General features: G+C 40.9%; 1 protein-coding gene across 1 annotated transcript in view; it reads left to right on the top strand.

The window, feature by feature from the left end:
- The first annotated feature begins 5,500 nt into the window (after positions 1–5,500).
- The window catches only part of KCNIP4 (potassium voltage-gated channel interacting protein 4), a 1,316,619-nt gene continuing 1,305,964 nt past the window's right edge, over positions 5,501–16,155 (top strand). Inside the window, exon 1 of the mRNA XM_061419778.1 lies at positions 5,501–5,568. Within this exon, the coding sequence (XP_061275762.1) occupies positions 5,508–5,568 (61 nt within the window). The 5' untranslated portion in view covers positions 5,501–5,507. The remainder of the gene's footprint in view (positions 5,569–16,155) is intronic.

The following is a 16,155-nucleotide window of genomic DNA, read 5'->3' as shown; positions in this document are numbered from 1 at the left end:
AAGTGAAAAGTGAAAGTGAAGTCCCTCAGTTGTTTCTTGACTCTTGCAGCCCCACGGACTGCAGCCCACCAGGCTCCTCCGTCCATGGGATTTTCCAGGCAAGAGTACTGGAGTGGGGTGCCATTGCCTTCTCCGAAAGACAGTACAATGAGCAATTAAAGAAAATACAAAGATAAAAGGTATAAAGTGGCCTGAAATTTACTGAACATGTCCCCCAGTTAGAACATACAATTCAAATCTAGAATCTAGAGAGATGGAATTTAGGTAAAATCTTTTCAGCATTAACTTCATTAAAGATATAAGTTGTTGCAGGGCTTCCAGGTTCAACTAAATTTCTGTTCCAAAGCAAATCCCCTAATCACCTTTCCTGCCACATAGATAATGTCATCAGTCAGTGAATTTCCTGAAGTTCACAAGTCAGGAGAAATGCAGCTAAGCAATATAATAATTTTACATTTATAATATGGATTTATCCTGAAGACAGAGTTGCAGAGCAAATCTGAATTTTGCTGCTTAGAGAATTGCAGTTCATTTGGCAGTGCTCCAGCTTATATAAACTTGGCAAGGCTTATAACACCAAGTGTTGAAAGATGTCAGATGATGAGGTTTGTGTCCTGGCTGTGCCTTGAGCTCCTTGTGAAAATTCAAATAAGTCACTTTCCGTGGGCTCTCGTTTCTTCATCTGCAAAATGGGAATAATAGAATCTGAGCTACCTTCAGAGTTGTAAAGACTACATCATCTACTGAATACAGAAATCTTATAGGAATGTCAGAAGTCAGCCTGCTGTCCTAAAATGTTTACCTCATTTTTGTCTCATTGTGGCATATTCATATTCCCTTTAATGTGAAGATCTCAAAGTAGGTTATTTTCACCGATTATTATCATCATGAGAGAGATCAAGAATCACAAAGCAATTTGCAGGTGTAGTCAGATGATCAAGTTTGTAGGTATTTGCTGCTTGAAACCTAATGAGGCAATAAACAATTATATCCATCTGAGGAGGGACTGCCACAAAAATTAAACAGGGTCATCTCACTTCGGGGGAGATGCGGTGAATTGGTTATGATTATAGCACCAGCCGCCTCTCATACCCAGTGAGCTCGGGGTGCCTCCAAGGAGGCAGTAAACATAATGTTTTGATGAGCCATGCCTCGTTTTCATCAGCATACCTGGAACCACTTGATGATGTTGTTAAAATAAGGATACTGATTCAGTAGGCCTGGGATGGGGCTCCAGTTTCTGATTACTGATAAGTTCCCAGATGCTGTAAGTGCCTTGGTTACTTCTACTGTACAGTAGTGATTTCTCAAAGCATGGTCTTGGGGTGTGTATTAGTCTGCTCAGGCTGCCATAACAAAATTCCATAGACTTGTGTGGCTTGAGCAAAAGGAATTAATTTTCTCACAGCTCTAGAGACTGGAGGTCCAAGCTCAAGGTTGGAGGAGGTTTTGTTTTCTGGGGGAGGCGCTCTTCCTGGCTTGCAGACAGTTGCTTTGTCCTCACATGGCCTTTCCTCTGAGCTGTCTCTCTTTCTCCTTCTCCTCGCAAGGCCATCAGTTCTATCTATCTTAAACTGTGGACTTCTGTTAATAATGATGTATCAGGATTATTGGTTCATTTGTAATAATGTACTACACTAAAGCAAGATGTTAATAACAGGGAAAACTGGGTGGGGGGAGAGGAGGTGTATGGAAACTGCGTACTTTTTGCCCAACTTTTCTGTAAACCAAAAGCTGCTTTAAAGAAATAAAATTTAATTAAAAACTATTAGATTCCAAGACCTTTATCCCAGACTCAGTGAATCCATCTTGGGGGCTGGAGTACAGGTGTTTTCAAACTAACCCTGTGGGTGATTCTCATGCATGCCACAGTTCTAGAACCATCAGTAGAAACTGAAAGTGCTAGTTTCACAATAGATAAATGTGGGTTTAAACTCAGCTGTACCTCTTCACAGCTGACTGCTCTAGGGCTACTCACCCTCTCTGAATCTATCTCATTTTAAAATCAGGGTAAAAATAACTATAAAGTGGTTCTTCTGAGAATTAAGTGATATGCTGATGTAAAATTTTTAACCCAGAGCATGCATAAGAAGTGCTCATGCTCAGTTACAGTCGTGTTGGACTCTTTGCAAACCCCATCAACTGTAACCCACCAGGCTCCTCTGTCTATGGAATTTCCCAGGTAAGAATAGTGGAGTGGGTTGTCATTTCCTTCTTTAGGGGATCTTCCCAACCCAGGGATTGAACCTGTGTCTTCTGCATTTGCAGGTCGTCTTTACCACTGTGCCACCTGGGAAGCTCATATAATAAACACTCAATAAATATTAAATATTAAGTTTTTCTATTATTGTTTAAATCCTGGTAAGCAAGAGAGAATTGTGCTGAAACATGAGGGGCTTTCAGAAAAGACTGGACAACAAAAATAATAGGCAATAAAAGAACAGGACAATAATAAATGTGATCCTGGATGCTTCTACAACACTCCAAGGTTTATATATAGCTTTCACTTTCATTATCTGACTTGATCCTGACAGTGACCTTGCAAAACAAATTCCTCTTTTAACAGATGAGGAGCAGAAGCTTAGAAACAACCAGTGGCTTTCCGAAGGACACAGAGCTAGGAAATGTCAGAGCTCAGAGTTTCTAAATCCTAGTCCAAGGTAGTAGTCCAGGGTGGTAATTAAGCTTGAGTCAGACTGGTGGGTTCAAATCCCCAAAATACTGATTAATATTGGTGAAAAACTGGCAAACCAGTTCACCTGAGTTGTAATGTCTTCACTAGTTAAATAGGGATGACAAAAGCACTTACCTCAGTGTTTTTTTTTAAGGTTAAATAAAGATGATATTTGAGATTACAGGCTGGCACATAGTTTACTATGCATCCATTTTACTGTCTGAACCATTAAATATGGTTCCTTGAGGGGACAATATACATCCATGTTACACAACAAGTAAGCTAGAGTTAGTCCAACAATTTGTGGGAATCTTTGTGCTTATGTCTTGGGAGACTGCAGTAGGGGGCTGGAGGGCTGGGATTGCTACAGCTTTTAAGGAGGAGCAGTGGGCTGGCACAACACATGTGGCCTACGAAGCTCTTCTCTATAACTGTTGGGACATCTGAAGTACCATTAAGATGGTATAAGCAAGGCAGAGCACCCTCGCCCTTTAGTCCCAAATATCAGAAATGACAGTAGGGGTAGCACCAAAAAGATGATTTTTTTCCCCTAAGCGTCCACATAAAGAGAAAGAATTCTGCATAAAGAAGAAATTAATTCCATGGTATCCAAGATCCCAAATAAATATTTTGGAAACAATTTATTGCAGAGTTCCTCGGCACAGTGTCTTCTTTCCCTGGTTTTGTTGCCTTCTTACAGATTCTAGGGAGAAACACCTGGTAGGATCAAAATAGACACTCAGTGGGTAAAACTTGAGAAGTGGGTTGGCCCAACAAAATACCTGTGTATTTTGCAGATGAAAGAGGAGTTGTATTAATATATTACTTCCTACACTGTGAGAGAAGGTTGAGCAGATTTGTCATGGAAATGACAGTGATGCTTTTTAAAAACTTTATCATAATAAAATGATGATAATGATATTAGTAACTATCAGGATAGTGATAGTAGTGAAAGTCTTACTGAACTTTTGCTCTGTGCCAGGAACCTTTCTAACCATTTCATAGATAACCCTTCATTTAATCTTTCTAACAGTTAATTGAGAGAGACAGACACCTTTATATTCTGCATTATAGAGATGAGAAAGTGAGGTTATTAGCCCTTGAAAGCATACATTGTAAAACGTTGGAACTGTGATTCTGATCCAGGCTCTAGACCAAAATCAACACAGCTGTAGAAGTTAGCTGATAGAAAATGATGGAATTTAGAGCCGGACAGGTGTTAGTGATCATCTATGGAGTAAAAGTTATGATAGTGGTTTCTGGAAAGAGTTGCTGCAGAATTAGAGATTCCTGTGTGCCAGGCACTGCCATAAGTCCTTTATTACATCTAGCAACTCCTTTTAATCCGCACAACAGGCCAATAAAATATCTCATTGTTACAGCTGATGTAAATAATTTGCACCAGGCCAGGTATCAAAGTTAGTAAGTAGCAGCCTTGAACCCAGGTAATGATGATGTCAGTATCACTCCCCTTGCTCATGAACTGAAAGGAAAATCAGAGGCATCACAAGAGATCAAGGGAATCACTTATGGGATGAGGGTGTGAAAAATATAAAGTGTCATTTGAAACATTCTTGGAGTAAGGGGCTAGATTTCAGCTGGTGAAAGTCTCCAAGGGTGGGATGAGGTTTGCAGCACAGGAAGTGCTGGTAGTTTTGCAGAACACTAAGAAATGACTTTCATCCAAATCATAGTCCATTAAGAATGGGAAGGAATTTTATTTTGGTTAGCCCAGGGAACTGGTCAGCTTGACCTTCCTTCTCAAAAGATGCTTCATGCACTTGACTCTTGGGGACACAGATATCAGCATTTTAATTTTGATTTTCTCAAGTAGTAACCATGGCTACAAGTGGTTTATTGATTAGTCTTTCTCTTCCTGAACATACCCTGCCTTGGTTTGCTTAAGAGGGCATATGACACCGGGTGATGAACGCCCACGGGGGCGCTGAGCTACCTCCCTGGACAGCTGCCAGGGAGCCCTCAGATGAAACCTTCCCTGTGAATGCTCGTCTGAAAAACCCCTCCCCAATCCCCTCCAATCTCTCTCTCCAAAGTGGCATTCTCATCTCGGCCTTGCCTGCCCGCGCACCTGGGCGTGAAGGGCCCGCCTTTCCCAACACCTAGCCAAGTCTCATGACTGGTTCGAACTTCAATCGTGAAGTTTCCCGTCTAGGAGTTCCAGGACTCTCTGGCGCTCTGCCCGGTTTTGGAGAAGGCATCTCCTTGCTCTACCCTTCTGGTGTCCTTCGAACTCAGCCTAACTTTGGGCAGCAACCTCAAGTTTAGCCTTCGGAGTCTGAGCCCCTGGGGATTCGGCAGACGGTTCTGTGCGAAGGCGTAGGGCCCTGCAGCCCCTCCGCAGAGCCGGTGTTGCGCGCGGCAAGAAGGGCTCTTGGAGGCACCGGGCAACTCTCGGAATCGCCTCCGGTCTCCTTAAGGTCTGGATGCTCTGTGGTCAGAGCCCCCAGGCCAGCACCACCCCAATCCAGTGACTTGGCAGCAGGTGGCAGAGGCGGCGAAGGGAGGGGGCGCCTGGCTCTCGGGCTAGCGGTTAGCGGCTCCGGTTTCCAGCCTGTCGCCCCCCGCACCCGCGCTACCCGCGCGCCCCCGCTGCCCAGCACCGCGCCGCGCCCCCGGCGCCCCCCGCCGGCCTCCGCCCGCACCTGCATCCGCTCCGCGCGCCTTGCCCGCCGCCGCCGCCGACTCTCTCGCTCCCAGCGCGGCGGACGCCCCCGGGCCGAGCAGCGAGTGCGCTGCGGTGCCAGACCCATCGCCAGACGCCTCTGGGCCGGTTGACTCCCGTGTCCCGCTCCTGCGCCCTACGTCCCCAAAGATGAACGTGAGGAGGGTGGAAAGCATCTCGGCTCAGCTGGAGGAGGCGAGCTCCACAGGCGGTAGGATGCAATAAGCGTTGGAGCGGGCTCCCGCTTCCACTCTGCTTCCCTCACGAGCTGAGACGGGGACCCCTTCCTGGGCTGGGGACGCTTGTTGCCTTTGCTGCATGTGAGATAGTCAGCTGGGCGGGACTGGGAAGGGGAGGTGGCAGCGGCGGGAATGGGGGTGCGGAGGAGAGGGGGTGCATGCAAGGTACAGGTCGGGAAAGAAGAGGTGTTTGAAGTGTGTGTGAAACTCGCCAGTGTCAGGGTCCCCTGCGATCCTGTGCCTACTTTTGCCTTCTCTGAAAATTTCCCATGTTGTTTACGCATTTGCCAAATGACTTCAGACCTCACACTTCCTTCTCCTAACACCTGGGGATAGATGATCTGAAATAGTATTGATCTTCTCCCTCCACGGTGCATTTATGCTCCCAAACATTTCTTCATTAAAACTCTATTTTCGTCCCCTGGTAATACACAGGCGGAATGTTTCCCAGGTCAGATTCTTCAGCAGGACCGTATGTCTTATTTTATTGTCAGCTTCAGTTTAGTGTGTTCAGAGAAAACGGTCCTCAGTGACACTTGGAGATAATTTATACACAGTATAGCCTTGGAAAGGTACTTGGCACTCTGTACAAGGAGCTTGGCTTTCAGAGTATCATGCATTCTGCGAAAGCAGGGACAGGTATCCATAGCAGAATATGGGACCATAGCTCCCTTACCCCTCACCACACCCCAGTAAAGCCCCCTGGGTAGAATTGGTTTGTTTTTAGGTGGCTTTACATGTGTACAAATTTTAGAGGAGTAGTAAATCGAATGAAGGTTATTGTGGGGAACCTGAGAGTAATCGAGAGTGGACCTTTCCCAGATTATATAAAATGAGGGGGTCACACGTGGCCACAGCATGGTTTGGATTTGCAGGATGAAAAAGTTGTACTTCAGGGCTATAAAGTTGCAAGGAAAGAGGCATGTCCACATTTTAGGTGTTTATACCCAGGGAAATGGAGTCACTTCAACTAGAGTCCATTGCCCTAATTTATAGACATTGAGATACGGATATGTTCCTTTTCTTCCTTTCCGTCCAGTAGTTCAAGTTATTATAACTGGGAGGACCCTAGTCTTTTTTGAATGTAAAGTCTTAGAGAAAATACTCTTGGTAGGCTGGAAAAAACCTATCACCTTTAGAGCCCCCAGTATGACTTATAATGATGTATAGTTCACATTTCCCTCGTGACAATAGCTGCCACTCATTGCAAACTAAGTATATCTAGGATATATCTTAGGGCCAATGCTCATAATCTTGAAGAGATTGAATTTTTCAGAATGAGAGTTGTAACTGTAGAGGGCTGCATAGTTGATTTCATAGGGTCTCTGTCTTTGCAGTTCCTTCGACTCAATAGGGTAGGGAGCCTTTCGGGAACTTACTCATGCACAAGGCAATTGTAGATTCTCAGAAATAGAGATGGTTGTAGGAACAGAAGTCTGGGGAACTGGGTGGCTTGCATTGTTCAGCTCGTCAGCAATAGCAGCTTTTTGGCTGAGCCTAGTCTTTAATTGGCCAGATGGGGATTGAATCAGCTCGCCTCATCTGTTCACAGTGCCATAGGTGGCCATAATCTCTACTTGTTGGATAAAATGAGAAAGATGAAATCACATCTGAGGAGTATGATGTATTAAAAAAGAAAAGACTTTCAGTACCATCTCTAGAATCAGCGTGTGTTCATTGTTCATTTGGAGAATAGAAAGCTCCTGATTTATATCTTTCTCAGGTGAGACCAAAAAGGAAGCATTTTCTGGCTTGAATTGATCTGACATCTGTTTCTGGAATTGTATTCACATGTTTTTAGAGTTAATTGTTTAGAAGAAGAAAAACTTTTAAAGTTAATTGTTAACTTTAGAAGAAAAAAAATGAAGCACCCTTTTTTGTTGTTGTTTTTAGTGTTTCAAGTTTAAATTGGAGAATAGTCCCCAGATATGTAGTTGTTTCGTAGGGTCTCTGTCTTTGCAGCAAAGGTCTTTGTATTTTCAGCAAACTTCCATACTTTGATTTGGGCTCAAGTGTTGAGTCTTGACTAATCCTGGGACAAGAAAAGACTGTCATCTTTAAAGGTTTCCAGTCTAATTTCAGTTCTTTTTAATGGCTTCTTGACCAGAGATGTATTAATGTCTTTTGTTACCTGGTTATTGACTGGAGTGTTTTAGTGTTCACTTATGCAACAAATCGCCAGCCACAGGCATTAGTTTCTGTATACAAAAATCCCCTGGTCAGTAATATGTTAAAACAATAGCTCCTGACCTCTTATTTCCTTTAAAATAAATGGGATATTTGCATCTTCTAACATGACCATGGTGATCTTCTTTTGAATATATGTCTCTTGGATGAAGGTTTATAAAATGATGTAATCAGGATTAAAATGAAATTTAACTGGAGGATCAGACAGACAGAAATGGATTAGGGTTAGAGGGAAATCAGGAATTGGAGAAGCGTGTGTGTGTGTTTTGTGTCTGTATTTTATGACTGGACTCTAGAGCCAGAAAAATAGTTTATTGAGAAACATAGACTACATTAAAGTGAAAGTAGAGAGGAAAATGCAGGAAAGATGGAAGCAAGGTTGAGTGAGTTGCTAAAACTTTATGATACAATTACTTAACTCACTTCTTACTCCTTTTAACGAGTGATGTATTTACTATGCTAACTGATTAACACCATTTCTAAGTCATGGTAGTTGATAATACTGTGGAAAATGGGAAATGGATGCTTGTCAATGGTCACATATAAGTGGAGAAGGTTTGTTAGGAATCATAGAGCTCACTTCTATTCTCCCTCTCATCAGTTTCTACATTATACCAAAAGCTTGCCCAGAACAAATTTTTCATGTCATTTGCTTCCCTGGTACAAAATCAAACATAATCCTACTACTGGTGGAGAGGCAGAGGGTGATGATTATTCAACAGTGTATTTGAAAGAGAATCAGAAGTAAGGTCAGAGGAAAAAACCCACAACATTATTCACCGGTGTCCTTAATTTCTTCCATCTAACACAGAGATGGCAACTATTACGTGACGTAATCTACAACTCAACATGGGGAGGGAAATGGGTGTTTCCATAGTTAGAGGAGGTCATGGAGAGGATGTGGCCCAAACTGGGCAATCAGAGGCCCATCACCTGCCTCCCCTGTCCTTGGGATGTATGTTCTGCCCATTATTTGCACAGCACAAGCCATTTTCAAGGACACAGCCTTGAGAGAGTAACTTAAGGACACCTGGGTGGTATTCATGACTGTGAAAGTGTTAGTCGTTCAATCGTGTCCGACTTTGTGACCCCATGGACTGTAGCCTGCCAGGCTCTTCTGTCCATGGAATTCTATAGTATTCATTACTAAACCTCGTTAAACCCTCTATATAAACCTTTAAGAATCTGGAGTGCAGGTGTGGAGAACCTTCACTCAAGACAAGCCTTGTTATTTCAGGGCCTTTGTTTATTAAACCTGCCACTGACCAGTCTGGAGCGGTCCTCCTCTTTCTTTGGTCTCTCCTTACCCTCTGTGTGTGGGACTCAGTTTCACATTTCACCTGGGAAGTTCTCAAGGTTGGCAACCAACAATAGTACAGTGAAAAATGCTCTTCGTTTTTGTATTGTTAGATGGATGTTATCATGGCCTCAGCTTAAGTTGGGAGTTTATTAAAGATAAACCCAAATTAGTAATTCCACAAGGGTAGTAGTGAAAAGTCTGTTCTCAATCCTGAAAAAGCTTTTTATGGCACAAGGCATTATTCTGTCTTCTTTGTGTTGTTGAATGTAAGAAGGTTCTAAGCAAATCACATGGTGAAATGGTAAAATTCAACAACCCTCTTCTGCTTGCTCCACTTTTTTTTTTTTTTTTGGCCAATGCTTATGCAAAGTTTCATCAAATAAGGCTATAGATAGTTTGGAAATTAATGATTCATGCAGTATAAAACATGTATGCAAAATTTGCATGGAATCATAGACTGGATAGTAGTTGACTCTTTTGATATATTTCTGGGATTGAAGTGCATGGTCCTTCTTAGTCTTTTTTTCATCCTTTTATTTGTTTTTCTTGTCTTCACTGGTGTTCTAGAAGATGTGGATAATATTGCTTTTCAATATTTCATTGCAGAGTGTGCTTGCTTAATAGCCTCCTTTCTTAGGGACTTTCAAGCAGATTAAAGTGTGTGTGTGAGAGAGAGGTGAAGGGACAGAGGGAAAATGAGTTTTTAATTCGTTCAGTGGCCTTTACTGAAACAGGGCACTCAAAGCTGATGCACTGGGACAACCCAGGGGAGTGGGATGGGGAGGGAGGTGGGAAGGGGTTTTGGGACGGGGGACACATGTGCACCCGTGACTGATTCATGTCAATGTATAGCAGAAACCACCACAATATTGTAATTAGCCTCCAATTAAAATAAATTAATTAAAAATATTTTAAAGTTATATAACTTGATCTGTCACTATAGGTTTATTCACTACTGGGCATTAAATCACCTACTTCTTTTTCAAAACTGTTCATTTGGTTAAAGGTCCTAGTGTTCTTTTCTCCATTCACATTTTTCTGAACTCACTGCCATGCTTCATGCTATTTATCTACACTCCTTGGAAGACTGTGAACCCTGGGAGCAGAGCTGTTGTGTTGTGCCTACTACCTTGTTGGCAGCATCTGGCATCAAGCCTGGCATACAGTATTTGCTCAATAACATTTATTGAATGAATGAATTCCCCTTGTATTTTGTGACATTGCATTATTCTGTCTCTTCCTACTTCTCTCAGATCTCATTTTCTGATCTTTATTTCTTCCTTTGCCCATTCTGTACAACTTTGCACAGAGTTCTGTCTTCATTCTCTTATTTCTCTCTAATCAAACTGTGGCTTTGACACATTTTATCTGGATGCAGACGACTTGTTAGTCTGTAACTCTGGCTCAATCCCTTTCCACATTACCAGATGGACATTTGAGTGCCCTATTGGTCAGACCCATCAACAAGTTTTACCAGCACCTTGAAGTCAGTATGTCAGAAAAGACATATACTTTCTTCTAAGAACAATTTATCATCCAAGTTTTCATGATGGTGACATCATTTTTTGAGGCACACAGTTAAAAAGTAAAGCAAAAGTGATTCTTTCTCTATGGTCCTTTCCACTTTATTTCCTCTCTTTCTATGTGGAATCAGTCACCAAGCCTTATTGATTCTCTTCTAGCTTTTATGTCCATCTCCTCCTCCAGCTCCCATTGCATTGCTTAACGTTATATTCTTATTTCCCAGACCATCATAGTTGTCTTCTATTTGCACTACGTGCTACTCCTCACACACAACCAAATACCTTTATTAAAACCTGATTTGAGTCAGATCATTCTCTTACGCAAAACCTTGCCATTACTTTTAGCACTAAAAATACCATCTTCTTAGCTTGATAGTCAAGGCTTCCACAGTGTGGTGACAGTCCTCTATCTCAACATTTCTTTCATGACTCTTTTAAGGCTACACTTTGACCTGCTAAACTGAATTGTTCCCGAGTCCCCACACGTCTCATATTCTACCTACTGCTTAGGATGAGCTTTATACCCCGCATGACCCACTTGAACACTGTTGAATGTTCAACATTGAATCCATCCTCTGAGACACTCATCTTGAATGCAGTGTCTTTCTCAGTGTAGCCTTACTGATTTCCCCCGGCCCCTCCCTAAAGAATCATGCTTTAAATTTTCATCAATCATTCTCCTTTGACTTACCTCTGAATGACAAAGCAGAAGAAGCTATATATATTTCTTTGGTGTGCAGTCTTAAGTTATAACACCTTGATGCTGAGTACTGTACATGAATTGCTAATTTTCATACCCCTGCTAATGACTGGCACAGCACTTCACAAAATAGTAGGTGCTTCAAACATTGTTATGGAATTTAAACCACACTGCTCAGTGGTAGACCTACCAGAGACCCAAAATTACAGTTCATGTTTGATTGCTTGTTAAGGCACCTACTGGAAGTAACACTGTTACACTGTTTTTTTTTGGTTCTGTCTTTTCTGTTTCGTGGGCCAGGTCTATGAATAATGTGACAGCAAGATACTGCTCCTCTAAACTGCTCATGTGTGCATGTTCTTGTATCTGTAATGTGTGGCTATGAGAGTTTACATCATTTTTGAAGAAAAGCTTAATAAGTAACCAGTGTTTTCTGTGTATTTAGAGCAATAGGCAGTGTCATCTTTGGATACTGTCGCTTGACCCTCTGTCATCCTTAATACCTTCCAGACCTGTCACCCCCAGGGGATTGGTGGTTCAGGGGCCCCTCAGTGAGTGATGATCACCTCTCTTGGTTCTCTTTCCAATAAAAGAGTGGAAAGATGAGCTAAGGACTCCTGAATCATGATTGTGATTATCAGTACTGGTCTGAGTTAGTGTTACAGAGAATAGCCCTTCATAACATTTCCCAACCCAGATCCTGAATGGCTACACTGACCCCTCCCCAACCCTGTCTACCATTATTATCTTCATCAGATGATAAACCCCTTTATTATATCAGTGACTGTGGAAAGGAATGGAAAAATTATAAAAAAAAAAACTGATATCTTTCAACATTTACATATCCATTTCCTTAGGTGTGTTTTCTTTAGTATCAGACTTCACAGAATCACGTGTTGAAAGGGAATTGAAAGGGCATGGAAACCATGGCAGGGCTGAGATGAGATGAAGTTCAACTCTCTAACTCTCACCACTTGGGCTGTCTGCCTTCTCGCCCAGTTTCTTCACTATAGACTGTTCTGTACACATACATAATGTCCTTAGTATTAGAAAGCCTGAAAAAAGAAAGACTCAATGTTTAAACATGTAAGTTCTCCATTCACTCTGACACTCTAATGAATTATTTGAATATGGATATAAATGTAAAATTTGCCATATTGAGCACTTGGCCTTCATGCCAACATGTTAAAGGCTAATTTTCTTCCCAAATGAACAGAGCCTGTGTGGTCTAATGTTTCTCCCATTCGAAATAGGTTGTCCCTGTAGATGCATTATTGATGTTTTAGAAATATCTCTCTCCTACATCTTCTACCCCAATTATTTAAATTTAGGTAAAAATAACTATTCAGCCCATTTTACAGTAACAGTGCATAACGTCTTGGTTACCTGAGATCAGGATTGACTTAGTTACGGAAGCGTTCCCCCCCCACGCCCCCCCGCAACATACTCAGTAGCATCTGCTCATGAATAGTGAATAAAAGTCTTGAGGGAATTCGAACTGGCAATTTTTTTTAATAAGTCTTTACTTTAAAAAGGTTTTGGAGAAGAAATAGACTTCATCTCCACATGTCAACACTTCTTAATATTTGAAGAATCTTTTGAGTGAAGCAGTTTATTTAAGAAATGACATTATCTGCTCACAAATAGGAATCAAAATCAGATTTGACTGATGGAGTAAGTGCTGCAAGCTCATGACTATGCATGCTCCCCCCGCCCATGTCTTCACTATAATAGTACCTACACACTGTGTTGCAGATAGTAAGGTGTTCCCAATAATGTCCCCAAATATGATTTTTTTTTTTGACCAGGGAAGACATGACTTCCAAAAGTCTTTATGGGCTTTATAATAAACGATTGAAAATAGCACATGTAACTATTAAACTGATCTGCATTTCAGCATGGATATCCTGCCAGGGGCTTTCTTTTGGATTGTAACTTTTCATACTTCAATTTTTCATTAGAATAGCACAAAAAACTACTTACAAAAAAATTGGTTTAGCTCTTACCTTTTATCCATGTTTTGTATGTGGTAAGTGCTCCAGTGATGTTAAATGAATAAAAGCACCTTACATTGTGGTTAAAGCCTAAAGGTGGAGATACCCTTTTATACTCCAATCCATCCCATCGCTGTGGAAACAGACCCTCTGGTTTTCTTGTTGTGTTTGCAAGGAGTTTGGAAAAACCCAAATAATATAGAAATAAGCAACAGACATTTCTAAAATAACCCCATCAAATCCAGTCCCTAAAACAAGTTTAATTTAGAGAAATCTTATTTAATTCAGAGAAGTGGGGGTATACAAAATAGCCTCTGACTATAACGTTTCTGTTCCTCGTTCTTCACCTATAAGATGGTGGTAATTATATTACTTGTAGGTTATAGGGATGGATTCTGTAATGAAGAAATGAGATTAACCAGTAAAAATATATATTTACCAAGAAACTACATAGTGCTGGCATGAATGAGAAGTGGAGTCTGCCTTTAGAAACCTTACCATTTATTCAAGAGATATTTGCTGAGTATGCACCAAGTATTTAGAGCTGAGTAGGGGAGAAATAAATAACTAAACATGTGTATTTTAAAATATTTATTGCCATAATAGAGGTAAAGATGAAGTGAGATGGATTCTGAAAGCAAGATTACTTCCAGTGGATATAAGTGCCATTCCTTTCCAAGTGGATGCAGTGAAGGCGAACAGTGATATTGAACTTGATCTTTCTCTCTTTGGGATCTTACAAAATAAAGCTGTCAAAGAATTGAGCTCAAAATTCTATATTTTTTCCATTGCCTGACTTTGCCCACTGTGTTCTCTTCTGTAACATGGGTTTATGTGGCCTCCAGTTAAATACATGGTGACGCTATCTAAGCTGTTTTAAAGATTTTAAAACCTATGATGCTGGGAGTCTGTTAGGAAGTGCACCTTTTTAAAATAAGGCAAACATCATTTTGAAGCCTGGAGAATACAAAATGAGTGATAACTTCTGTTTAAAGGTAGTCAGAAAGGAATCGAAAATGCCTAGCTTTCTATTTGCCAGTTTAAATAATATTCTGGTACTGAAGGAGATCAGCCCTGGGGTTTCTTTGGAAGGAATGATGCTGAAGCTGAAACTCCAGTACTTTGGCCACCTCATGTGAAGAGTTGACTCATTGGAAAAGACTCTGATGCTGGGAGGGATTGGGGGCAGGAGGAGAAGGGGACGACAGAGGATGAGATGGCTGGATGGCATCACTGACTCGATGGACGTGAGTCTCAGTGAACTCTGGGAGTTGGTGATGGACAGGGAAGCCTGGCATGCTGCGATTCATGGGGTCGCAAAGAGTTGGACATGACTGAGCAACTGAACTGAAAGGTGAAGGCATTACAAATTAGTAAGATTTTAAAAAATTAAGTAGAATAGCATTCTAATTTTTAAATATCACTTTATAGTGATATTTATCACTTATCATAGGTGATATAGTAATAAATATATAGTGATAAATATCATTTATCATAAGAATGTTATTATATGTGATTTAATATTGCAAACACTTGTGAACATCAAGTTCTACCAAGTCTTTCTTGAATCTTTTCCAAGAATTCTTCCAATACTCTTTTGTATCATTTATTTCCCCCAACTCCCTTTAATTTGAGGCCTCCTACTGAGCTGCATGGTATTGTTGCAATCTGTTCCCTGTTTGCTTTCTTCCCATGGTCTGGTTTCATCATAATTTCCTGTCGAAGTTGTGATTTCTGAGCGTTGGTGCTGGCTCTGAAACACAGGTGCATTACATTAATTTTAAGTTGTGGGGAGAGAAATCTTGGGAAACAAGAATAAAACAATATTGAAAGTTCAGAACCAGACATTGGGAAATGTGGAAAAAGGAAGGTGGCAACTGCAAAATATAGCAGTATGTAGGGATGTAGAGGGAGAGAATTCTCCTGCCATGGATTTACAGAGTAGGCCTCATTTTCGATGGAGGTGTTATAAGGTAGTTTTTAAAAAGGCAGCACATCCTAAACCACAAATCTCAAAGGTGGTAAATACTAACCCTTCTGACATGATTGAAGTACCAGCTTTGCAGTTAATCTATATAAACCCTTCTAGTTCAATTAAAGTTGTAGATGTGGATTCAGAATGAAAATTAGTGTCCACAAAACCTAAGACTTTAAGATTGTTGTTCACCTCTCAGGATAAATACAATGTAGAATCTACAAACACTACACTAGGAAGATTGAACTGTAGAAATAATTTGTTAGGAACATTGCAATTTAAAGCACAGTTACATTTATCTCAGACCCTTGGTTGTGAGACTGTGGCTTTTCATAAATATCATTAGAATTGAATTTCAGATCTCAAGCAGTGACAGTTATAACTCTTTTAAATGCAATCTGTATTCTGGTTGTTTTCAAAATAGTTTTGAGTCTGTTATTCAACAGTCATGCATTTGAAACATAATGATCAATTACCTACTATAGGAGAGACACTGCAAGTCAATATTTCAGAAAATAAAAAGGCAGGCTAGTTGTTTAGGAATTAAGCTTTTAAATCATATCTTCCTTCTCTACCCCAGAATTCTACTTTATCTCAATTGTGTATGGATTAGGTAGAATATGTTGGCTTATCTCATTTTCAAAGACACATGCTAAATGCTTTTCTAGGACCCTGGGGGTATGTCCTTGATGGAGGATATCAGAAGCTGCAGTCCTTGTCTTCTATGAAATATAAGCTGAAGGAACATGGGGTAGACCTTCCATAATCACACAGTTTGTTCTTAAGTGATATTGGTTTCACAGAGTCACTTAAAATATAAAACAAGTCGTATGTAGAAAAAGACAGCATTAAACTGTAGACTAGATAATATTGATACTCC

This window comes from Bos javanicus, chromosome 6 (genome assembly GCF_032452875.1).
Source record: "Bos javanicus breed banteng chromosome 6, ARS-OSU_banteng_1.0, whole genome shotgun sequence".
Classification (NCBI taxonomy): domain Eukaryota; kingdom Metazoa; phylum Chordata; class Mammalia; order Artiodactyla; family Bovidae; genus Bos; species Bos javanicus.
The sequence above is the reverse complement of the archived record's forward strand: the minus strand, read 5'-3'. Positions and strand labels throughout refer to the sequence as shown.